The sequence below is a fragment of the Hemicordylus capensis genome, chromosome 4 (assembly GCF_027244095.1).
Source record: "Hemicordylus capensis ecotype Gifberg chromosome 4, rHemCap1.1.pri, whole genome shotgun sequence".
Taxonomy (NCBI): Eukaryota; Metazoa; Chordata; class Lepidosauria; order Squamata; family Cordylidae; genus Hemicordylus; species Hemicordylus capensis.
Genome location: NC_069660.1, coordinates 274,983,287 through 275,008,775, shown reverse-complemented (window position 1 = coordinate 275,008,775; position 25,489 = coordinate 274,983,287). Strand labels below are relative to the sequence as shown.

Sequence of the window (25,489 nt, the reverse complement as noted above, 5' to 3'; positions counted from 1 at the left end):
TTAAAGTTAAAACAAACTCAAATATGGTGACCCCCTCAACTTATAATACAGTACTGTCACACTGGCCTAGCTATGTGTTATGGTAAATGCTGTGCATATTTTATTCATTGTGACATAGTAATATAATGAATGCAGTGTCTAAAAGTTCAAGTAGCTCACTTGCATTCAGGCTAGATGAAGTTGAGAATTCTAAGCATAAAAAGGTGCAATACCCTCCCTTCCCTCAGAAAAAAAGGCCTGAAATCATTGGTACAATATAACAAGTTTAGAAAAGATTTATGGCTACAAAAAATTCAAGTTTCAACATCTCATCCAAAAACAAGCAAAGAGCGTTGGGGATAAATTGCTCTAGCAGTTATACTAACAATACCAGTTTTTTAAAAAAAAAAAAAAAGTTCCAGCAAATTAAGCTGCCAAGTTAGAATATAATTTGTTTGGTATATAAAAGAACCCCCAAAACAGGAGAGAAGCAAAGATTCATTTTGTGTGTTCACTTTAATGAAGAGCAATGGGGCACAAGAAGACAGCCTCATGTCTAATTTTTTTCCACATAACAAAACTAGACAAAAGCAGACAAATTGGGTTGAATGAATTAAACCAAAAAAAAAAAAAAAGTAAGATGACATTAATATTTCTATGACACTCCTCCTCAGATTCTAGGACTCTTAAGCTTTGTGATGGACTGAGGTATACAGTAGTGAATAAAAAGGATAGCCAATAGGAATAGTGCTAATATAACATAAATTAAAACATGGGCAGCCATGCCAGAAAGTGTCTAATATAAAGTTCTTTAAGTGGCAAGGAGGAAACTTACTTTCATCCCAATCACAATCCTCCTTGCAGTTTTAAGCCATTATTATGTATTTGGTGAAATAGGTTTGCAAACTCTAGATACCCAAACCATAAAGTCAGTAAATTAAATATCAATGATTATTAAAGTTCTGCAGGACTTGTCAGCTAAACCACATCTTAGCTTTGTCAAGTGATTTAGATCCATGCCATCAAGATGCTGACCACTGAGGGAAGGCAAGGGAGGTACGACAAAGCCCCTTTTCAGAAGACATGAGCCACTAGCCCAAATTATCCACAAACTATGATTGGAATTGAGAGACCCATCTCCATATTTCTAGAACAAGATTGCAATTTGCTTCATTCATGTTAAGGGACACATGAATGTGTAACTCAAGCATAGTTATTACTATGCCTGAATAGGACCCAAATAACTATATACTATAAATAATAAAAAATACATTTTTTGATAGTTGACTGCAGATGTGAGGACTAATTCAACCAAATAGCTGTATGCTGTACAGTCCTGTGCAAATATCTTTAAAAAATTAATAATCCTTTTTTGCTATAAGGCTTTGACCCTACAATTTTCACAGCAACATAACTTCCATCCAGCCTGTACCATATTTTCCAAGCCTTCAGTCCAAAAGTTCAAACATGGTCAATTCTATGACGTCCAAGTAAAGTATCCAGAAGATCATGCCCCATCAGTCTTCTAAAGGCACGCAGACTTCCCCAGATTCATCCCATCGAGTCTGATCATTCTGTTCTTCTACATCCTCAGGCAGCTCTTCATCAGCCTCCCCCACTTCATTTTCTTCAAACTCTTCATCTCTAGGAAAATCTGTGTCCTGTACCTGGTCTACTCCTTCTTGTCCTCCTGGCTGAGATTTATCTGCACAGTCAACACAAACACCATAACGCCGAGATCCATGTCTTATTCCAACACTGGCTGCTAGCATGAAGATCTTCTTACACACCATACATTTGTATTTTTTATCCTTTTTGTGAACCTGACCAAGAAAACACCAGTAAGTTAGGTTTGACTACTGCTATGAAATCCAAAGCACTTTATTTACACAAACAGTTGTACTAATTATCTAAAGTAATCCAGTTCCATAATATATGCCCTTTAAAAAAATTTCTATCAGCTCTTTTTATTTTCATTAAAAGCAAGAAACACATTGTCCTTCCTGAGCTTAGTAAGGAAGCCCTTTTCAGCCCTTATTTTGACCCACATTTAATACTTTGAGATACATGGCGTGCCTGATTTACAGCAAAGCCAGGATTTGGAAACAAAGGTCATTAATACATTGTTATTAGAGAGAAACAACAGTTTGGCAGTGTGATATTAAACTTTCCTGTAATAGCTAGGAAAAGAAAAATGGGAATAATGGGATATTATTGATGGCAAGTTGTCTTATTGTTGTTCAAGCATTTGAAGTGCATCTGCCTAATGAAAGCCCATTGAACTCCCTTATTATCATGGCACTCTTATCAGGACCATAAAATACTATTCCCAAGATATCTAAGTTGTGCTCAACACAACATTCAATGTGTTATTCTCGGCCTTGGGAGTCAAAAACAAACAATGTTTTATAGGCTGCTTTTTATCAAAAGACAAAATACAGAATAAAAGTGCATGTAAAAATATTTTCATGAACACCATTAACACTGAGCTGTAATTGGGGCACTTTACTTCTATAACATTACCAAAAATGTCTACCCTCAAGATCATGTCTTTGAACATTAGAACTATTTGCCTACTTTCTTTCAGGCCTTTTGTATTTTGGGCCCCTTTTCAATCCCCTCTGAACCTTGACACTGAGAAACATATTTCAAACCCAAAGTTGGAGTTCTACTAGCATTTTAAACGGTCCCCACAACTGTCACACAAAAGTGCCTCTGGAAACTGCTGTGCATACCTTTTCTGAATATAAAACTGCACAGATCGAGGCTGTTGGCTGGCAAAAGGGAGCCCATCCCAGAAGAAATAAAATCCAAGAAGGTGAGTATGGCAGCAATAAGCAACAATTGCCCACAGGGAGGAAGAGGCCTGGGAACCAAGTGGGAAGTATTGAACTGAATGGTCACATCCACAGCTGCACTTGAGGGAAGCAGTAAAAGCAGAAACCTCACCTGGGTTTAAGATGCCCATGGTGGGGCAATTGGGGGGGGGGAGGGGAATAAGCAGGAAGAGGCTAGCTTGCACTACGATGTGTGGTGGCTCACAAACATGTGCTTGACCAGAATGCTCATGTGTGCAGTCCAGACAGGGTGAAAAGGGTATGAAACATACTCTGTCCCATGAGGTAACACCTGGGGGAAGCAGAATGAATCTGACATTCAACTGTGAACAATGATGGAATTGTGAATTCCATCATGCTAGAGACAAATAGGACATTTAGAGAGATACTATGTACCACATACCAAGCTCTCATTAATAACTATAGCAATTTAGAGATATAATATACCAAGGAATGTCTCTTCACATGCTCTCGACGAGTAAACAGCTTTCCACAAATGTCACAGCTGAAAGATCTCACTCCTGTATGTATAAGCAAGTGTCTCTTTAGTGTTCTTCTGTATTTGGCTACATAGTTACAGTGTGGACACTTCAGTTTGTTCATGATTAAAGATGAGTCACCTAAAAAGCCAAACACAATTTAATAAGCAAACTACAGTTCTCTGTTTTCTCTAAGATTTTTCTTTTTCTCGTATATACATAAAGATATATAGATATAAATACAAAAATAAAAAACTCACTGCTCAATATACAGCGAATCCTTTGAAATAGTCATAAAAGGGAAGCACATTTAGTATGATCTATCTTTACTTGCTCCTAACCAGATCCTCCCTCCCATGTTTCTTTACTTTGCTTTCAGATACAGGAAGAGTTCAGATGACATTTTGCCCAACCAGCCCATACCACCTGATCAAGACATGAATGGTACATCTCTTCCCCACTGCCAGCAGTCTGTTCTTAATTGAGTGAGAGCACAGTTCAGCCAAAACACTGCTCTACATGCTGTCCAAATACTACTTTAAAGTGTAGAGTAGCAGCTTGGATGAACCACATAGCCATTTTGTGGTTAATGAACAGTGCATGGGGTGGGTAATTAACACATGCCCATTCATGCTACTGCTGTGTACACTCACCTCAATTACAGGGGCAGGCTGACTGGACAGTGTAATGTCCAAACTGGCCCCTAGATATGTAAATACTTCTTGGAATACTACGGACCATGGAAACATTGCACCACACATTCATGGGTTTTTAGCTACTTGTACAACATTCTAAAACAAATGACCAGGTACCATAATACACAAAGACTATATACAGCAAAGCAAGCATGACCACCATACCAACGCTATCAGAAAGAAGGAAAGACTCTAATCAATATGGAGATCTTATATTTTCCTGCTATAGGCTATTCATATTTTCCCATAGAGACTGAACTGAAGTCCTCAGGAATCTGTGCTTATTGATAAACAGTAGCAAGAAAACATTTAAAGTTAAAATAAAAGGCTGGCTACTTGAAGTTTCAAATTACTGAATACAGTATCCACAAAGGCCTGGAAAGAGCAGTACATGATCACATAATCAGTAGATTAATACTGTAAACATTTAAATATTGTTCAACGTAATGTATCTATCCATGTTATTCAGTAGTCCACATGCTATTTTTAGGAGGCAATGTAGATAGACTGCTCTTCTATACTGTAACAACTGAAACAAAAATCCACATTTAGAACACAGTCTAACCAAACTACAGTTCGCTACAAGTAAACAGTCCAAGACAAAGTTAAACTAATTCTCCCCATGTGGTTTTTAATAGGAAGAGCTATTATCCTTGTTGGCAAGAGTCAAAAAGACTTTAATATGGGGAAAGAAATCCATAAATGTTTAACAGATTTACTTGCCATTTTCCCAGGATTCTTTTGGCCAGGATTCGGGTAACAATCCATATTTGAAATCATTTGAAGTACCTTGCATCAATCCCAACTTGTAGTCACCTGAGATACCAGGAAAAATTCCAAACTTGTAATCATTTGAGGTACCTGTTCAAAGATGTTACAGAAAAATTATGTATAATACATAACTGGAGCCAAACAAGTGACACAGTCATTCTACCGTATGACAATTTCTGTACAGTTAAAGCAATGAAAGAAAGATGTTAAATCTCATATTATGCAACACTGTAGTTTCTAGAATGTACTATGCAACTCCCAGGTGTTAAAAACTGTTGCAGAGTAAGCTCATGACCCTACCTTGGACATAAATTACTGGGAAGTGAGCAGAATTGACAGGCCCTTCGCATAGCCATAGAAGACCCGAAAGCAGATCTGTGCTACCATTATCTGTACCCAAAAAGGAACATTGGTCTTACCGTGAAGGGTTCTTTTTCCCTGTAGTAGGAGATCCTCAGGAAGAGTGATGAACTGAGCATGCTCGAGACAGAACTGGATCACGTGATTTTATTGGAGGCGTGGCCATCTCCCAGCTCCAGTTCCAGGGCTGTTGAGCGAGGTAAGGAGGATGCCAGGAGATAGCGAGAGAGAGAGTTCTGTAGCAGAGAAAAAAGCTGAAGTGTGTAGACTAAAGAACAGTCTTATAATGAGACAGCCAGAACGACAGTAAGAGACCGCATTGACGTAATGGAAAAGGGAAAAACTAGGAGCTAAGAAACCTGAAAGCAGTCTCGAAGGAAACCCATGGGCCCGTCCCGCTGATTATAGAATACCCGATGAGACAGAGGCGCTATGAAAAAGCGGGCTCCACCCCTCCCAGACGAATACATCCGGGTGGGGCTGAGGATCTTCTACTACAGGGAAAAAGAACCCTTCACGGTAAGACCAATGTTCCTTTTTCCCCTGAGTAGGAGATCCTCGAAGGGACATGCCCAAGCTGGTATGTTAAGTCCTAGGATGGGAAGATGTATTCAGACGACCTGTTGTAGGACTGTGCGGCCAAAAGCTGCTTGGGCCTGCGAGAAGTCCAAAATTTTATAATGCCTGATGAAGGGGGTGACAGATGCCCATGTAGCTGCTCTGCAGATTTCTGAAAGAGGAATATGGGCAGCGAAAGCCGTCAACGTGGCCACGCTCCGAGTCGAATGAGCAGTCACACACACACACACCCGGAATGGGAAGGTGGAGTGACGAGTATGCCAGGCGAATACAGGATTTGATCCACCCCGCCAAAGATGATTTGGAGGCCCTGCTACCCAAGGTCGACTCATGGAAGGAGACAAACAGAGCATCGGACTTGCGAATGTCCTTGGTGCGACGTATGTAGAAGCGAAGAGCCCTGAGCATGTCGAGTTTATGCCACAATCTTTCTTTTGTATGGGATGGAGACGGGCAGAACGAGGGGAGGACGATCACCTGAGCTCTATGGAAAGGGGAGTTCACTTTCGGGAGGAAGGTGGGATCTGGACGTGAGACCACAGTCCGAGTGGAACGTGCAGAATTCCTTTCGTACGGATAGGGCCGCCAATTCGGACACCCTGCAGGCCGACGTTATTGCCACCAGGAAAAGAACTTTAAAGGAAAGGACCCGTAGTGGAATGGAGGACAGCGGCTCAAATGGTTCTTTGGTGAGAGCATTCAATATGTGATTCAGGTTCCAGGTCGGGAAACGTTGGATGGGAGGAGGAGCGATGTTAGAGGCTCCTCGTAGGAACCGTGAAAGATGTGGATAAAGAGCATGGTGTCCCGATGCCGAAGACGAGATCTGGAGGACTGAAGCGAGGGCTGAAGCCTGACGTTTGAGGGTGCTGGTGCGTAGGCAGAGGTCCAAACCGGCCTGGATGAATCCTAGTACCTCGGGAACTTCCACAGATAGTGGGTCCTTGTCGTGAGAGTGTGCCCATCTCAGGAACGCCGACCAGGCAGTCTGGTATATTCGAATGGTGGAGGGGCGGCAGAAGGTCAGGATCGTGTCCTGTACACGCTGTGAATAGCCTTTAGCTACTAGGAGCGCACGCTCAACCTCCATGCGGATAGTTGGAACCACTGGGGGTCCGGTTGAAACAATGGTCCTTGACGTAGAAGGTCCGGGCGGTGGGGAAGGTGCCACGGGGAGCATACCGCCAGATTGAGGAGATCCGGAAACCATGGGCGACACGGCCGAAAGGGGACCACGAGAATCAGCTCTGCCCTTTCCAAGATGAGTTTTCTGATGAGTTTTCTGATGACCGGAATGGGAGGAAACGCGTACAGTAGTGCATCCGGCCACGGGGAGTGGAGGGCGTCAGTCGCTTCCGCTTTCGGAGTGTGGAACCTGGAGAAGAAGCGGGGTAGTTGATTGTTCCTGGTGCTGCGAATAGGTCCCCCAGGGGGAGGCCCAGGACTCGAGAGAGTTGGGTGAAGGTTTCTGGGTGAAGCATCCATTCTCCCGGGTCTACCGCTTTTCTGCTAAGCCAGTCCGCTACTTCGTTGTCCTCGCCCTTGAGGTGTTCTGAGATGAGGGACTGGAGGTTGTTTTCTGCCCAGCTGAATAGAAGGTCCGCTTCGCGCATCAGAAGGTGGGACTTGGTGCCACCTTGACGACTGATATGCGCTTTGACTGAGACATTGTCCGTGCGTAGGAGAACATGACAGCCTTGTAGCAGTGATTGGAAGTGAAGTAGAGGTAGCCGAGCAGCTCTGAGTTCTAACCAATTTATGGGCATTGAGGCCTCCTCGGTATTCCACGTGCCCTGGGTAAGGCTGCCCTGGCAGTGAGCTCCCCAGCCCGACAGACTGGCGTCCGTGGTCAGTACTACGTGTCTGGGTTCCGTTAGCTGGTGGCCCCGGCAGATGGCTGGAGAGAGCCACCAATGAAAAGACTGCTTGACTTCGGGCGTGATAGGAATCAGTTTCTTCTGAACCGCCATGATGTGGTCCTGCCACGGAAGTAGGAGCCATTGAAGTGGGTGTGAGTGCCACCTGGCCCATGGGGTGCAGTCCAGGCAGGCTATCATGGTGCTGAGAGCCTGCGCTAGGACCATGACGTCTTCCTTCTGTTTGCGTAGTAGGGGTTGCAGAGTGTTGAGAATTCTCTCCCTTCGGTCCGGTGGTAGGCAAATCAAATTTTGTTGTGTGTCGAAGAAGGCTCCTAGGTGAACTAGTTGCTGGGATGGGGTCAGATGGCTCTTTTCCTTGTTCACCACGTACCCATGGTCCCGGAGGGCCATCAGGGTGGTTTGTACATCCTTGACAGCTTTCTGCTTGGAGGGCGACCTGATCAGAAGATCGCCGAGATAAGGATGTATACTGACGTCCTGGAGGCGGAGATGTGACACTAGTAAAATCATCAGCTTTGTGAAGACCCGCGGGGCTGAGGATAGGCCGAAGGGAAGGGCCCGGTACTGAAAGTGGTTGTTCTCGTACGCGAAGCGCAGGAATGACCGGTTGTTAAGTGTGATGGGGAGATGGAGATATGCCTCCGAGAGATCCACAGATGCTAGGTAGTCCCCTTCCCGGATGGTTTCCCGAATCGTGTGGAGAGACTCCATATGAAATTTCTTCTTTCTCACAAAGCTATTGAATGCCTTGAGGTCTAGGACTGCTCTGCAGGAGCCGTCTTTCTTGGGCACCAGGAAAAGGATAGAATATACTCCCTGGAACCTTTGGTCGGGAGGAACAGGTTCTATTGCTCTGATGTGGAGAAGGTGTCGAACTGCCTGAAGCATCTGTAGATGTCTGGACGGGTTTGAAGATCTTGGTGTGGGGATGAAGCAGAAAGGGGGGGAAGATTCCAGGTCGATGGACTAACCGTTGGATACCGTCTCCAGTACCCATGCGTCGGAGGCCGTGGAGCTCCAGGTTAATATGAAGTCCGCCAGCCTTCCTCCCACCGGGGTGGCGTCATTGTTTACGGTGACGGGAGTAGGGGTTAAAGGGACGGGAGAAGGACCCGCGCGCTGTACCCCTAGACCTTTGCTTCCACTGTTGTCTGTTGGAGCCCCGGGCTGGTTAAGATCGGAAGTCTCTGGAGGCGAATGGCTGGAAGGAGTCCCTAGAAGCGAAGGGCTGGCTGAAGTGCTGCCTGAAGGGACGAAAGGAACTATTGGAGTTCCAAAAGATGGGTCTTGAATCCTTTCGCACAGAAGGCATCGCTTTTTTCTTATCTTTGGTATCAATGAGAACCGGGTCCAGTGCCGGACCAAAAAGCTTTGTCCCTGAAAAGGAGGCCGATGTGAGGACCAGTTTGGATTTGGGGTCGGCATTCCAATTCTTGAGCCACAACGATCTACATACTGCTGTTGCCGCCACCATCGCCCTGGAGGATTGTTAAATGATGTCCAGGCTCGAGTCCGCGCCCAGGGCCGCCGCCTTGGCCATTTTATTAATGCCCTGACGCAGTTTGGGGAATTCTGGAGGGACCAACTTAACCAGCTCTTTGGCCCAGAGGACTGATGCCTGGGCGAAAATGGAATTAGTCGCTGCCATTTTTATGGAAGAAGCAGCGGCGTCGTGGACCTTCTTTAACCACACATCACTGCACCTGTCCTCCTGTGATTTAAGTTGTTCCTGGCCCTCCGAATGGACCAGGGCCTCCGAGACCAGCTGGGCCACCGGGGGATCCATTTTAGGGGTGGTCAGCAGTTTAGATATCTCGGGAGGGGGCTGGTAGTGCTTCTTGGGCAGATTGCCTATGGGCTTGGAGGAAGTGGGGCGCTGCCACTCCGCAGACATAACCCTGTGAAAAAGCGGGGGAAAGGGGACAAAAGGTGTAACTGGATCCGAGGACGGGAAGACCTGCTGATCCAGGGTTTTGGCTGGTGTAGCGGCGTCCGTAGGAGAAACATCATTAATAGTGCGTTTTGCTTTGGCTAGAAGCACCTCGAAATCTATGGAAGAAAAAAGTCTGGTATTGTTAGATACAGGGGGCGCTATTTCCTCCTCTGAGAGCTCACCCTCCTCCTTCCCTGAATCAATAGGGTCAATAGGCTCATTTGGCTGAAAGCGCGGGGAACCCTCGCCCGAGGAGGAGACAGGAATCACAGGGGGAGGGGGTCTGGGAGGTGGGAGGGAGGGAAGAACAATGGGAGCTGGGGGAGGAATGGGGTGAGGCGGTGGTTCAGGGGGACCCGGAAGCTTAGGTCTCTTGCTTTTCTTAGGGGGGGGGACGATGAAGATGAGTCTCTGCATGAGCGTTTGGCTCTGCGCACGGTAAAGTGGGGGACAAAAAGACCACGTTCTGCGATCGGGATGGCCCGGCAGCGTGGGCTAGAGTCTGGAAAAGACGAAGAGAGTCGTTCGGTTCCCCTCCACTTCGTTCTAATGCGGGCTCTAGGCTGACGGGTGGGGGGAGCTGGCAGCATTGGAGGTGGTGCCAAAGGCAGTATAGGAGCAGGAGCAGGCTGGTCCCCAAATTTGGCAATTGAAGCCGAAGAAGGTACAAGGGAGAATTCCCTAGCAAAGAAGTCTTTCAGCCACTGGGTAGCCCTGAGAGAGAAGGGGTCCCCACTTACGATTGGCAGTTCTCGCGGCTGTTCAATTGGAGGGCGATCGCGCAGAGTCTCCTGCAGCGGGGAGGGAATGCGCGGGCCAGCCGGTTCTCCCTCAACCGCTGCGCCCACCTGGGGCAGAGGTACTGGAGCCGGGGAATCGCCCACCGGGCACTGGACTTGGTTAGAGTTTGCCGCTTGCGGCGCTCCGTTAGCTTTTCATGAAGTTTGGCGCCATTTTCCCCTCCTTTCTGCTTCGAGCAGCAGCAAACCGCTTGGATAAGCAGCCGCTCGCTGAGCCGTTTGCGCCTGTCCGCTAGCTGAGAGAACTCCCGCTTCTTGCGTTTCTTTTTGGGGTAGGACTGGTCGGCCAGATGCTTTGACTTTTTGAGGGCTTTTTAGGGACGATGCCCTGCAGACTCGGGTGCCATAGGCTGAGAGGTAGCAGCCGAAAATAAGGAGGGGGGCAAATCGCCCGAAGCCGCGAGAGAAGTGACACAAGCTGCGGCAGCCATTTCGCTGCCCAGGGACTGCGTTGGTTGCGTTCCCTCTGAGAGGGAACCCCTCATAATCTCTTCAGCGTGAGCTGATTCCATAGTGGGGCAAAGGCAGAAAATAAAACAAACCAATTTGAGCGTGCCAATTGTAATTCAAAAGAAAAAAGGACAATTTGCAGCAGAAAACTTTTTAAATAGCCTGATTAAGAAACTGCTCTCTTCCCACCCTTGCACAATCTAAAGTGGTGAGGAAGAAGACCAGGGGAAAAGGAAGAAGGAAAAGTAGAGAATGGTAAAGCCAAAGACCAATAAGCCAAATAACAGACCAGAGCTCTCTCCAAACAGCATCCTATCCCGAGCGAGACAGAACTGGAACTGGAGCTAGGAGATGACCACGCCTCCAATAAAATCACGTGATCCAGTTCTGTCTCGAGCATGCTCAGTTCATCACCCTTCCTGAGGATCTCCTACTCAGGGGAAAAAGCCCTGCAACAGGTCTTATACTAGACTGCACCAAGAAGATCAATACACCAGACTGGTTAAGGAGAAAGTTATGCCCTATAAAAGGAGCCCCCATACCACCCGCACTGGCACAATATTATAATGGTGGTCACATCCAGAGGACTGAACCAGCTCTGCACAGTAAAGCTAGGGGACATGCCACAACTATCCCTACCTCAGAAATTGGCCCAAACCCAGATGGAGATCATGATTCAGTTTCTGCAGCAGAGATGGAAAAATCAACAACTCCATACTGGTTAAAAAAAAGGTTCACAGTGGGATGTGCATGCTTACCGGTTCTTTCCTTATATAGGAGATAGTATCAAATGCTCATAAGGACTATCTGTACTTATACAGCACACTCTAGGGGGGTGGGGAAGGGCTGTATTTCACTACAACCACTCTGAATGCACGTGCCACCCAGAACAAAACTCATCCTGCACACAGATGGAAAAAATTATAGAGAGAACACTGCTCTCAGGAGCAGTGTTCCCTCTAAGGTGTGCACATGCGCTCATAGATTTTTTGATATCCACTCAGTTGATTTTGGATCCTGCTCAGAGTTAATCAGGAAGATCGCACTCTGAATATACATGTGCACACACTGCCTTGATACTGCCACCCAGAAGAAAACTCAATCAGCACACAGTTGAAAAAAATTAGAGAACACGCTGCTCAGGAGATGTCGCTCCTTCCCTCAGATGAATTTGGAGGGAAAACAGCCAGACCTCCAAAGGACCTGCATACAGGGAATACCACAGACATGCATATGAGCAGTGGAAAAGAAGTACACAGACTACTCCCCTGGTGAACTGGCTATTCCAATTCTCCACCAAGGGCATCAACAGGATACTGGCAGAGGCAAGACTTAAATCCTTCCGAGGCTTCTTGGAATTTTATTGGACCCAATAACCTCTTTGGGCAGACCATTCTAATAAGCCCCTCACCCCTGCAGAGATGGGACACGATTTTGAGTCCAACCTTAACCAGAAGATTAAGGACATTGTCATTGTCCACGACAATGGGGAAATAATACAAGCCCCTGTGAAAAATGATTATTATACGAGCCCCCACCCACGGAACACCATCCTGATCAGAATAAAAGACCAGATCGCGCATGTGACCTGCAATGTGTGTTGGTCTAGAGACCACTTGAGATAGGCCCATATTTGTCATGACCGATATGGACTCATGAGCTGCTCTGAACAATTTGGTCCTGAAGTGAACACTGAAGTCCCCCAGCTCCACAAGTCTGGGAGATTCCGACACCAAGCATGTTAGCTCAATTAGGGACTTTGTTGGGCAGAGGGGTGATAGGTATACGGACAGAAGTTCCAATCTATCCCTGGTCCCCAAATTTAAGTACACATATTCGATATGGTCAGATACTTTGACAGGGATCCTGATAAGAGAGATGTTATTCTTATACAGACCACAGCTACTCCACCTCCCTCCCACGTCCCCTCACCTGATCCTCTACAGAGTACCCTGAAGGGGGAGAAGCTGGGACCAGAATGGACCATCGGCCTCCCTCAGTCAAGTTTCTGTGATACACACCAAGTCAGCCTCTTCAAAAATCACATCATGGATTAGTTTCTGCATTTTATAGGTGTTTTACATAAAGCCTGTATTGAGAAGTCAGTCTCACTGATTTCAATGGATCTTTCTCCCAGATAAACAGATTTGCTATTGCAATGAGTGAAAGTTTATAGTTGGGAAGAAGTGTTATAACTGCAGTACAGATGGCAACTCTCTTCTCTTTTAAACAAAGATCTTCTCAAAATTGTAACAGAACTTTCTGGGTCATTCCAAGAGCCTTAAAAGAAGGATCTGGCCTGCTTTTCAGTTAGTAACTGAAAAATAATAATTGTCTTTTTAATCAAGCCCAATATAACAATGCATTATAATGCAATCTAAACATAGTCTCCTCAAATGTCAAGCAAATATAGAAAGCACTCACTTTCAGGGGGAAAAATAAAATTGTGTTTTAATTTTAAGTCAAAGACTTACTGAATACAATTTTGCCACATGAAACTTTGGCCCAGTTCATACCTAATGCCAAATCAGTTACATGAGGTAGAGGTTGGAACTCCATTACGTCCAAAGTCGTGAAACCGCAGTTTCGCAGTAAAAGCAAGCCGCAGTTTCGCAGTAAAAGCAACCCGCAGTTTGCCTTGCCAAACTCCAGACTGAACCTTCGGTTAGCACATAGGTTCACTGCACAGATTTTCAAAACGCAATTATAGAGGCGGCAGAGTGACCCACCCAGGGACATGGCTACTCGATGTGAGCAGCGCTTCTTGCTGGCCGCCTCTTGGAAAACTAGCCCCACCCCTCCTGTCACCTAACCAGCTGCAGAGTTGCCCACAACATGGATGCCATGTCTCATTTCAGGCTTGTCATCCTCTCAAGAGGCATTCCCTCTTCCCACTATGTCCCTTCCTCCCCCTTGCCAGGCAAGCAGGAGGGAAAGGGGATGGTATGACAGGATGGACACTAAGTGCTTTAATCCCGAAGAAGGAAGCAACAGTGAAGTATGTTCACAACCACAAAAACGGCAGGTGGCAACATAAGCAGGGTACTCCATCACAGCACCAAGAGGGGAACATTTGGCCAGGGGGTGGGGTGGCCCAGTATTGGGTCTAAAAGGTGGCCTCAAGCAGGGATTCTTGAGCAGCCAAATTCGGGGGGGGGGAGAATGGGGTTACATTGTTGTTGGGGAAGGGGTTACCCCAGTCTTTTCCCATTGGGGGTTTAATGTCCCTAAGCTTGTTCATGAGAAGGGCAGATTGCCAAGGTCAGTAGTGCTCCAGTCAAAGGAGAGTGCTACTACTGAGAAGACTGTCAACATCCCCCAACAACTCATGAGAAGGACCATCAGAGGAGAGGGGGATAGAATTGCTGAGCAAGATCTTCAATGATGCCTAACAGCAAAGCATTCCCTTTTCCTAAGGACTGCTCTCTCATGAGTGTAACAGGCCATGGCAGCTCTGTATTGAGCCATGTTGTTCTATGGAAGAAAGCCACAGGGATTGATACCCCAGTGAGTGCTCTCCCTGTCTTGGTGACTGCACATGAGGCTTCACAGGGATGGCGGAAGATGGTAGTGCTTAAGTTCTCTCTTTTGCCATGGAGAGTGGGGGGGGGCACAAGCAGGGCCCCTCTGAAGGAATTTGCTCAACCCATGAGCATGGGGCAAACACTCCATGGTTCTCCCCAGCACACTGGCCCTCTCATGAGAGGGATATCCAGCCGTCAGCAAAATGAGCAGAGTACCCTATCACTGCACATGGAGGGGATGGAATGGTTATTGGGGTGCCTGGGGTCTAGTTTAAAAGGCAGCCACAAACAGGGATTCTGGGAGTGACCTAGTTCTAGGTTGGGAAGGAAGGCCCAGCCCCTTCCCAGGGGGTGCGGTAGTTGCTCCCTAGGCTTACTCATGGGAAGAACCATCTGTGAGGAATAGGCAGCGGCCATTAATTGGTACTCTCATTGTATGCTGCAACATTAACCCGCTCTCTCATGGACCACACTCTTGCAAGAGTATCAGGCCACAGTGGGCTCTACATAGAGTTAGTGTTGCTCTTTGGAGGAAAACCATTGGGAGGGGTACCCCGCAAAGTGCTTTCCCTGTCTTGGCAGCTACCACGAAGTTGCTGTCAGAGCATGCCACCTGCAAACCCGCCCATCCATCCATCCATCCACCCACATGCACCCTTACCTGTGCCCTGAAATGGCAACCCCACCATCCTGGGGGCACTGGAAACTGGAGCTCCCCTCTCCCACGAATACCCATGTCGGCTGATCTGCATACGCAGCAGCACCAGACCGAACCTGGGAATTTTAAATGCGTTTAAAGGTCCATCCCAGTGTCTCCTCATCCGCATAGGAGACCAGGCACATGGAGTATCAAAATCTCCTTTGGGTGCATGCAAGGCTTCAATGGGAATGGGGGAGGGGGGAGAACTGCAGAGAATCTGTTCTACTTTTTACCATGGATAGTTGGGGACCCCACACAACTCTAACCGGCCCTCGCTGCTATGAGGCACTGGCATAGCATTTGAAGGAATGTAAATGCCCTCTCCATGCCAAGGGCAGAAAGAGCACTCAGAAAATGCATGATTGTGCTCAGCACCTCCCCTTTCAGATTGTAGCCAATTGTGGCCGCTCCACTGACGTGCTGAAATTTTGCCCACAGTCTGGTCATGGAGCTTGCTGGAACCAGCCTCGGCAACCGAGCAGCAGGGAGGGGCTCCCCTCTCCTGGAACTGGAGGTTAGCGGGCTGCAGTTTGATGAATGTCTGCGGCACGATTCAGAGTTTCAAATCGAAACCGCAGATTTGCCAACCTCTGGTTACTTGTTACATCTGAACAGGCCCTTCTCTAATCTGTCTCAAAGTTTCATTTTCTGAGCTATCACTATCAGCAGTTTCTGCTTCTTCTGATCCTTCATTTTTATGATCTTAATGTCTTACGAAAAGTGAATTGCCTGTATTGAGACAAGCCTCTGAACCTTTTTAGTTCGTTTATTTCTTGACCTGGCATATTTCCAGTTTCTTTCACATGCTGCAGAAGATGGAGGAATCTGAAGCAAGCAAAAAGCTTGGGAGAGTAAAGGCCAGAACACCTTTCCTTAAGTGAAAATAAATAAATAAATAAGTGAACATGCTTTCTTAAATGCTTTATTCATAATTCCAAAATGTTTCATAATCCATCCATACCCCCTCACCACCAATTTTTCCTTTCCTACCCCAGAAAAACATAAAAGAGTCCTTCGGGGAGGGGGGGGCTGGGTTTCCCCCTGGGCCTTCACATCTCTACTCAGCGCTATTAAGACAGTGGGTTGGAAAGTTAGTAACAGAATTGCCAGCCTGGTAACCAATATAAAAATATCAGAATAGATTGTGGGGTCTGCTCAGTGTATCTGGCTACATGTATGCTTGTTATATCTGTACACTGCTCCAAAGTTACGTCTCTGGGCAGTTAACAATATAAACAAATTAAAATAAGAAAATTCAAACAGTTTAAACTACAATTCTAGTTCAAAGCTTGGGTGAATAAAAGGTCTTTAAAAGACTTTTAGAAAGCTGTCAGAGATAGGGAGGCTCTTATTCCAGCAGGGAGTCATTCCAAAGTCTTGGGGCAGCAACAGAGAAGGCCCATTCCCGAGTGGCCACCAGATGAGCTAGTAGCAACTGCAGACAGACATCTCCAGATTATCTATGGGTGATGGTGCTCAAAGTGAAGACTACATTCCCTGAAACACACTGTACCGTAGCTGTATAGGGCTTTATAGGTTATCACCACCACCTTGTATTTTGCCTGTACACATACTGGTAGCCAGTGTAGTTCTTTCAATACAGGAATAACGTGGTCTCTTCAAGATGACCCAAACACCAACCTGGCTGCCGTATTTTGCGCCAATTGCAGTTTCCAAACTACATACAAAGGCAGCCCCACATACAGCACATTGCAGTAATAAAGTCTGGAGGTTACCTGAGATGTACTACTGTTCTGAGGTAATTTATCTCAAGAAACTGACACAGCTGGTATATCAGCCAAAGCGGATAGAAAGCACCTCTGGCCACTGCCTCAACCTGAGACACCAGCAGTGTTCTCTCTAACAGGGATTCCCATGTGTTTTTAACTACAACTCCCATAATCTCCAAGCAGAAGCCAATGCAGCTGGGGATTATGGGAGCTGTAGTCAACAACAGCTGGGAATCCATTAGAGAGAACACTGGACACCAGAGAAGAGGTATTAACACACACCATCAACAGGTTTTATGATGCACCAAACAGCAGCCAACTAGACCAATATTAACCCATTAGGCTCACCTAAATCAGTATTATCATTCATTATTACGGTAGACACCAACATGGAATTTAGTAGGGATGTGCATGGTCCGGAGCGGTCCGGACCGGCACCGAAGGGGGGGTCTCCCTTTAAGGGCGGGGAGGATTTACTTACCCCTCCCGCCGCTTTGCTCCCTCCAGCACCCGTATTTCTTGTAGAAATTGGGGCGGCAGGATACCTCCCTGCCGCCCCTTCTGCCTCCTCAATGCCGCCCGCCTCCAGGACGGGGTGGGCGCGCGCGGCTTCCCTTTTCAAAGATCCAGTTGCAGGGACTCACGGTTTAGTAATGACTGCTGCCCACGGTTTAGTAATGACTGCTGCCAATGAAACCAGAACAGAAGCCGGCACAGCACTGAGCCGGCCTCCACTCCGGCGCCTCTCCTCCCGGCGGCTCCCCCATCCCGAGCCGCCGCTGCCCAGCAGACACTGAAAAGAGCTCAGTCAGGGAGGACGCGCCGATGCCGACGCGCCGTGGCGCCCAGGCAACCCTCACTTCCGGCTTCCATGTGACTTCCCCAGTGGGGGAGGTATCCTGCCGCCCCAATTTCTACAAGAAATACGGGCGCTGGAGGGGGCAAAGCGGCAGGAGGGGTAAGTAAACCCTCCCCGCCCTTAAAGCTACCCCCTCCACCCGAACCGAACCGGCCAGGGGACGGACTGGTCCAGACAGTTCGGAGGCCTTTACAATGGCCTCCGAACCAGTTTGGACTCATCCCTAGAATTTAACACCACCAGCTGGAGATCAAGGATACCCAAGCTAAGGGGGTAAGAGACAGCCCTTTTCTTCTGATCCCTCACATCCCAACACTACCCTTTTTCTAAAAAATTTCTTCCAATACTACCTCCCCCAAACCCTATAATTGGTGTAGTACTGCCAGGACTGTGCTCTATCAGGAACATATTTAAGAATTAATATATTTCTTATTAATAGGCCTTGACAAATTTCCTTTGGGTCTGTGAGCCTGCCTAAAAATTATGGGGCCACTCAATCAACACTTGACAAAATTCTCAGATTTAGTGACATCTACTGGGGAGGGTGAGGGTAAACGGGCTTTTCTTTATCTCTTTTATAAGTAACATGATTAAAACAGAATCCCTGGGACAAGAGGATTTTATTAAGTAACTCTCCCTCTGAATAGCCTAGTCCAAGTGCCACAATTAAATTTCTAGGCACCATGGCTGCCTGGCACTTGGGAACTGTCAAGCCCTGTATTAAACGTCCTTAATACATCAATAGGGTACCCAGAGAAACACTTCCAGGCCTACTCTGACCACCAGTACCAAATTTTGCTCACCAGAAAGCAAATTTCAAAAGAACCCTCCCATATTTTTCCCTCTTCCCAATAGAACACACTCCACATCACTCAGTTATCATGTATACATGTTTATAGAAAATATATCCTAGGCTATTTTCCAGGACTGCAAGATGTTTCTACTTTAAAAAAAAAAAATCCATAAGTTGTACAGGAATTAACAGGACTCTGTATATTATGTGCACTTATTACTACCTTCCCATTCCTTCCTTCTTTGGAAAGAGACACAGTAGTGTTTGGCACAAAATAAGTGTAATGATTAGAGTGCTGAACTAGGACCGGGGAGACCTGAGTTCAAATCTCCATTCAGCCATGATACTTGCTGGGTGACTCTGGGCCAGTCATTTCTCTCTCAGCCTAACCAACTTCACAGAGTTGTGAGGAGAAACTTAACTATGTACACTGCTCTGGGCTCCTTGGAGGAAGAGCGGAATAGAAACGTAATAAAATAAATAAAATAAAATAATCTCTTAGGGTCTGTGTGCTAGGATAAGATCTCAGAGAAAGAGTGGCATCTTCCCACTGCTTCATACTAGGCTTTGGAGAAAGTCACCACAAGCATGTCTTGCTGCTTCCAAAATTTATTTATTTATTTATTTTATTGTTACATGTATATACCGCCTTTCATTAAAAACCAATCCCAAGGCGGTTTCCCCAAAGTCTGGTATGACGTAAGAGATAGCCATATTTCACACCAAAAATGAGGCTGGTTGTGGGCAGGCTACTTCCTTCTAGCTGCATCAGCCCATTGCATCCCTAAGCCAGACATGTGGCGGGGAGGAGTGATCCAACAAGGCAGAGGTGGATTGTTCCATTTTCTCCCTAGTTGCACTTGTCTGGCTCAGGCAGATGATAGACAGATGTAACCAGAGGGGATGAGCATGCAAAGCAGAGCTAGTTAGGCTGGGAGTCGTGTGCCACCACGGAGCAGGGGACATTATGGCTCCTAAATGTTTGAGCTGGATCCTACAGTCAAAGTAAACTTGTCAAAGCCTGCTCACGTTTAAGAATTACTATTCTAGCCTCAACAATGATTGAAACCATGGAAAATACACTAGTACTTAGAATACCATACAAAGGAACTAGTGTTAAGCTCTCACAGATATAATACAAGGATTACAGACTCTTCAAGTTAAAGTTACAGCAATACAGAAAGTGACCTGTTAAGGCTCTCCAAACGAGCAGTGTGGAGAGAGCCTGAATGGGGTTTGCAGGGAGAGTGGGCCCACACACAAGCAGGAAGCCCTCCCTGAGCGGCTGAATTGGCCATCTCTGTCATGGAGCCAGCTAGGGCAGCGGGGTTTGGGGGCCAGCAAGTCCCAGAATGACCCGCACTAGTGCATGGAGCATTCTGGGGAGCCCCAGATGCGGTGAGGTTTATTGTAGCCTCCTGGTCGGGGGTCTACTTATGAGTTGCTGCGGCACAGAACCATACCAAGGAGGCACACAAACAGTTAACCTGCTTTTCAGGTGCTCCTGCACCCAAAACCTGGGTTAAACAATGGGCTACCTAAGAGGGTTTGCCGCCACTGCTCCCAGCAGTTCTTACAGGCAATGGGAACTGGGCTGGGCTCCCTTAGCCTGGTTCCCACTGCATGTGAGAAAGTAACATTGGTCTTACCGTGAAGGGTTCTTTTTCCTGGTGGTAGGAGAGCCTCAGGAACGGGTTATGCAGTGAGCATGCTCGAGACAGAACTGGACATGTGACTCTTTGTGGGCGTATCAGCCTCCCAGTTCCAGAGATGTTGAGCGAAGATGATATGAGTCTTGTAAAAAGAGAGAGCTCGTCGGCAGCCGAAGGCCTAAATAACTGTAAACTGTTCAAGTAGAGAACTAGACAACACCATGACAAATTAATAAAAGACAAAAACACAGCAGAAGGTTGGAGTATGAGTCTGGTTACCCTGAGAGTCGCCCGACACCTCCCTTCTTTAACCACCCACAGTCGGATAAGTAAGAGCATCCGGGCGGGGCTGAGGCTCTCCTACCACCAGGAAAAAGAACCCTTCACGGTAAGACCAATGTTACTTTTTCCCCGGTGGTAGGAGAGCCTCAGGAACGGGACTTGCCCAAGCTTCATATTATAGTCCCGGGTGGGACGGATGCGACTAAAGCACCTGTTGTAATACCGTGCGGCCAAAGGCCGCCTCCCGTTCATTATATTCCGATATCTTGTAGTGTTTGATAAATGGTGAAACAGAGGACCAAGTGGCCGCTCTACAGATCTCGGATAGGGGAACATGTGCCGAGAAAGCCGCAGAAGTAGCGGCGCTTCTCGTGGAATGAGCGGTTACACCCCCCGGTGGGCTCAGGTGTAAGGCTGAGTAAGCCATTTTTATGCAAGCTCGTATCCACCCAGCCAGTGTAGAACTTGAGACCTTTCTACCCATGGAGTGGGGGTGAAAGGAGACAAATAGGGCGTCTGTTCTCCGGAATTCCTTGGTTCTTTTAAGGTAAATACGCAATGCCCTGCGGGCATCCAATTTGTGCCATAATTTCTCCCTCCTATGGCTAGGAGAGGGGCAGAAGGAAGGGAGAACGATAACCTGGGACCTATGAAATACTGAGTTGACCTTAGGTAAAAATGTCTCATCAAGTCTCAGGATGACCGCGTCATCCTGAAAGGTGCAGAATTCCTTTCTGGAGGATAGTGCCCCTAACTCGGAAACCCTCCTAGCTGAGGTGATAGCTACTAAAAACAGGACTTTATAAGAGAGGTTTTTAAGAGAAGTCGTTGTGAGGGGCTCGAAGGGTGGCTTGGTAAGAGCATTAAGCACCTTGTTGAGGTCCCAAGTTGGAAAACGCCGAAGCGTAGGAGGAGCAAGATTCGTGGCTCCTCTAAGGAATCTGGTAATGTGAGGGTGTAGGTCGTGTTTGTTTTTCAAGGTGATATTGAGAACAGAGGACAGGGCCGAGACCTGTCTGCGCAATGTGGATGGACGGAGGTGTAATTTTAGCCCTTCTTGCAGAAAACTCAAGACTTCCGGAACCCCTGCGTGCAAGGGATCTACCCCGTTCTGGAACGCCCATTTGAAGAAAGCTGACCAGGTGACTTGGTAGATGCGTTGAGTGGAGGCCCTTCTGGACGCCAAAATGGTGTGTATTACAGAGTCTGTATACCCACGATCCTCTAACTCTGAGCGTTCAACCTCCAAGCGCTCAGTTGCAACCAGGTGGGGTCTGGATGAAGGACTGGACCCTGTTGCAGGAGGTCGTGTCGTTGTGGCAGGAACCATGGCTTTTCGACCGCCAATTCGACTATTGTGGAGAACCAGGGCCGTCTTGGCCAGTGCGGTACGACTAAGATGAGATCCGCCTGCTCTTGAATTGCTGTCCTGAGTACCTTCATGATTATGGGGATCGGAGGGAAGGCGTACATCAGACCCCTTGGCCAGGGAGAGAGTAGAGCGTCCGTTCCCTCTGCTCTGTGCGATTGGTATCTGGTGAAGTAGCGCTGCAGTTGATGGTTGTGGTCGGACGCGAAGAGGTCCACCGCTGGATTTCCTAGTCGATCCGATATCTGGGCAAAGATCTCTGGGTGTAGTGCCCATTCTCCTGGATCCAATGCCTTGCGGCTTAACCAGTCCGCCAGGTTGTTCTCCTCCCCTTTTAGGTGCTCTGCTGAGATGGACAGGATATTCGACTCTGCCCATCTGAACAGGCGGTTTGACTCCTCCATCAGCTTTCGCGATCTGGTGCCCCCCTGACGGTTTATGTGGGCTTTGACTGTCACATTGTCCGTTCTTATAAGGACATGTTGATTCGCAATCAGGCTCTGGAAGTGGATAAGAGCCAGTCGAACTGCTCTTAGTTCCAGCCAATTGATGGGGTGACGTGCTTCCCCTGGTGTCCATACTCCTTGAGTGAATAGTTGTTGGCAGTGTGCCCCCCAGCCGGTGAGACTGGCGTCTGTTGTCAGGACGATCCTGGGCGGAACTTCCAGTAAATGGCCTTTGGTCATGGCTGGGGAAAGCCACCAATGTATTGACCTCTGGACTTGTCGTGGCAGGCTGATAAGTGTCTTCTTGCCCGTCATCACGTGGTCCTGCCATGGGAGAAGAACCCATTGTAGTGGCCGGGAGTGCCATCTGGCCCAGGGGGTGCAGGTCAAACATGCTATCATGCTCCCTAGTGCCTGGGATAATGTCATGACATCCCACGTCTGTTTGGTCAATAAAGGCTGCAGTTGTAGCTTTAATCTTTCTCTTCTCTCCTGTGACAACGAAATTGTGCCCCGTGCGGTGTCGAATAGGGCCCCGAGGTGGACTAGCTGTTGTGTTGGTTCCAGGTGACTTTTCTGAACGTTTACGACAAAACCGTGGTCCCCCAGGGCCTGCAGTGTGGTTCTGATGTCCCTGACTGCCTGAGCCCGGGATCTGGCTCTCAGAAGTAAGTCGTCCAGGTAAGGGTGGATATGGATGCCCCTGGTGCGGAGGAGCGAGATCAGGGACACCATCACCTTGGTGAAGACCCTCGGGGCGGACGATAGGCCGAATGGTAGGGCTCGATATTGGAAATGGCTCCCATTGTATGAGAATCGAAGGAACTGTCGCGATTGAACTGCGATCGGGATGTGCAGGTACGCCTCCGACAGGTCGAATGCTGCCAAGAAGTCCCCTGCTTGTATGGTTTCTTTGATTGATTGGAGGGACTCCATGCGAAACTTTCTCTTCGTCACGTGTCGATTGAAGGCCTTCAAATCCAAAACGGCTCGCCAAGAACCGTCTTTTTTGGGTACAAGAAATAGGATAGAGTAAGTGCCTCGAAAAAACTGAGAAGGAGGGACCGGTTCTATGGCCCTGATCTGAAGAAGATGTTGTATTGCTTTTAGCATTCGAAGATGTCTCTCCGGAACAGAAGACCTTGCGGTGGAAATGAATCTTTGATGAGGAATGGATGACAATTCGATGTTGTAGCCGTTCGTGACTACCTCTAGCACCCAAGCGTCGGCGGCTGTAGACATCCAGGTGGTGCAAAAGTCCGAAAGCCGGCCGCCTACGGGGGTAGCGTCATTGTTTTCTGTAAGATGTTGCACCTGAGAGCGATTTCTGGTGCGCGCCTCTGCTGTTGCCTCTGAAGCGTTGTCTCCACTGGTACCGTCCCATTCCTCTGTTCTGGAAGTATCTGTAGTCTCTATTCTGGAACCCCTGGTTGTGAGCTGGCGAAGGTTGGTTGGCGTGTTGTCTGAAGGGGCGAAAACTGCGCGGGGCGCCACGAAAAAACGCCCGAGGGTATCTACGAGCAGTAGGCAATATTTTCTTTTTATCCCAGGACTCTACCAGAACTGGTTCGAGGGCCGGGCCAAAAAGGTTTTCACCCGCAAAGGGGGCGGAAACCAAGGCCAACTTTGACTTATAGTCTACATTCCATGATTTGAGCCACAAGGCCCTGCGGATTGCCACACCCGCTACCATGGCCCTAGATGATTGTTGGATTCCGTCTAAACTGGAATCTGCCATCAGGGCTGCCGCTTTGGCCATCTTATTAATTCCCTGACGGAGCTTGGGCAATTCTGGGGGAACCAATTTGACCAACTCCTTAGCCCAGAGCAGGGATGCTCTGGCGAAAATCGAATTTGTGGTACCTATCTTAATGGCAGACGCCGTGGCCTCATGAACCTTCTTAAGTAATGACTCACAGCGCCTGTCCTCCTGTGTCCTAAGTTGCTCCTGTCCCTCAGCTTGAACAATTGCCCCTGACACTAGTTGTGCCACCGGAGGTTCTACCTTAGGCATGGCAAGGAGCTTTGAAATGTCATTAGTTAGAACATAGTGTTTTTTGGGGATATTGCCAATGGGTTTGGAAGCCATGGGCCGTTGCCACTCAGCACATAGCACATTCTTGAATAATGGAGGAAAGGGAACTGTGGGACTCACCGCCTCCGACGTTGGGAAGACTTGCTGGTCCAGTGTGGGCGTGGTGCTCTCTTGCTCCGGTGCAGCCACATCATTGATTATGCGTTTTGCTTTTGCTAATAATACTTCAAAATCAGCTGAGGAGAAAAGTCTTGCATTGTTAGGTATGGGAGGAGGAATCTCCTCGTCTGACAATTCCCCTTCTTCCTTATCTGACTCTGGTTCGACTGGCAATTGGGGGGAATGTTCCCCCGATGATGAGTGAATGTCTGGAGGGGCCCCGGGGCGTGTGTGTAGGAGACTGGCAACTGAAGTACCCAGCGGGGGTGGGGGTGGGAGGGGTTGAGTAACCCCGGTAGACACTGGGGTTGGATGTTTTGGGAGCTTTGGTGCCTTGGAGTTTCCCGACCCTGATGAGGAGGATGGGGAGTGCCTGTGTCTTTTTCTGTGTTTTTGTGTCAGAAATCTGGGCAGAAAAGAGCCTATTTCTGACTGAGGGATTGCCCTGCGTCTGGGGCTTGAATCTGGGGAAGAGGAGGATAACCTCGATAAACCTCGCCTGTTGGGTTGCCGCCTGTGACCTATCCTAGGTCCAGGTAGGCAATTCAGCTGTTTTTGTGTTGGTGCTACAGAGTTCTGTGGAGGAATGGAAGTATTCTGGTCAGCACGTGTTTGAGGTTGCAAAGAGACTATTTCTCTTCTAAAAAATTCTCTTAACCACTCCGTGGCTGCTGGAGAAAATGGATCTGTACTCACGTGGGCGAGAGGTGTCGTGATTTCCCCCACTGGGTCGTTAATCGCGGGAATGTCAGTAGCTTCCCCTTGCAGAACCGGGGTCTGTATTCCATTGGCAGCCGTTACAATGCCCACCGGGCAACGGTCAATAGAATTATTTTTCTCTGTGGTGCTTATCGGTATTGTGCCCACCGGGCTCCGAGCCACCAATGTCTGCTTGTCGCTTTTCTTAAGGGCTTCCTTTTGTTTCGCGCCGTTTGCCGCCATTTTAGTTTTGGAGCGGCGGCAAACCGCTTGAATAAGCAAGCGCTCACTCAGGCGCTTGTGCCCCTCCGCCTTGGGCAGGGACTCTTTGCGCTTCTTTTTCTTTTTTAACTTTTGCTCCCCCAAGTGCTTAGACTTTCTGCTCGCCTTAACATGAACGTTAGAACTAGATGCCTCTGCTGTGAGCTCCTGGGGGGCAGCGGAGACGGAAGCGTTCGTACTGGGCAATCTGATCAGA

At 47.8% G+C, this 25,489-nt stretch overlaps 1 protein-coding gene across 2 annotated transcripts in view; it reads right to left on the bottom strand.

Annotated features, from left to right (window-relative positions):
* Window positions 1–476: 476 nt before the first annotated feature.
* Window positions 477–25,489, bottom strand: part of ZBTB10 (zinc finger and BTB domain containing 10) — a 43,797-nt gene continuing 18,784 nt past the window's right edge. Inside the window, exons 3-5 of one of the 2 annotated variants that reach the window (XM_053246748.1) lie at window positions 4,714–4,806; window positions 3,264–3,436; window positions 477–1,802 (exon numbers count right to left, since the gene is read on the bottom strand). In XM_053246748.1, the coding sequence (XP_053102723.1) occupies window positions 1,497–1,802; window positions 3,264–3,436; window positions 4,714–4,806 (572 nt within the window). In that variant the 3' untranslated portion in view covers window positions 477–1,496. Of the gene's footprint in view, window positions 1,803–3,263; window positions 3,437–4,713; window positions 4,852–25,489 lie in introns of both variants that reach the window. The other variant, XM_053246747.1, reaches the window with a different exon arrangement.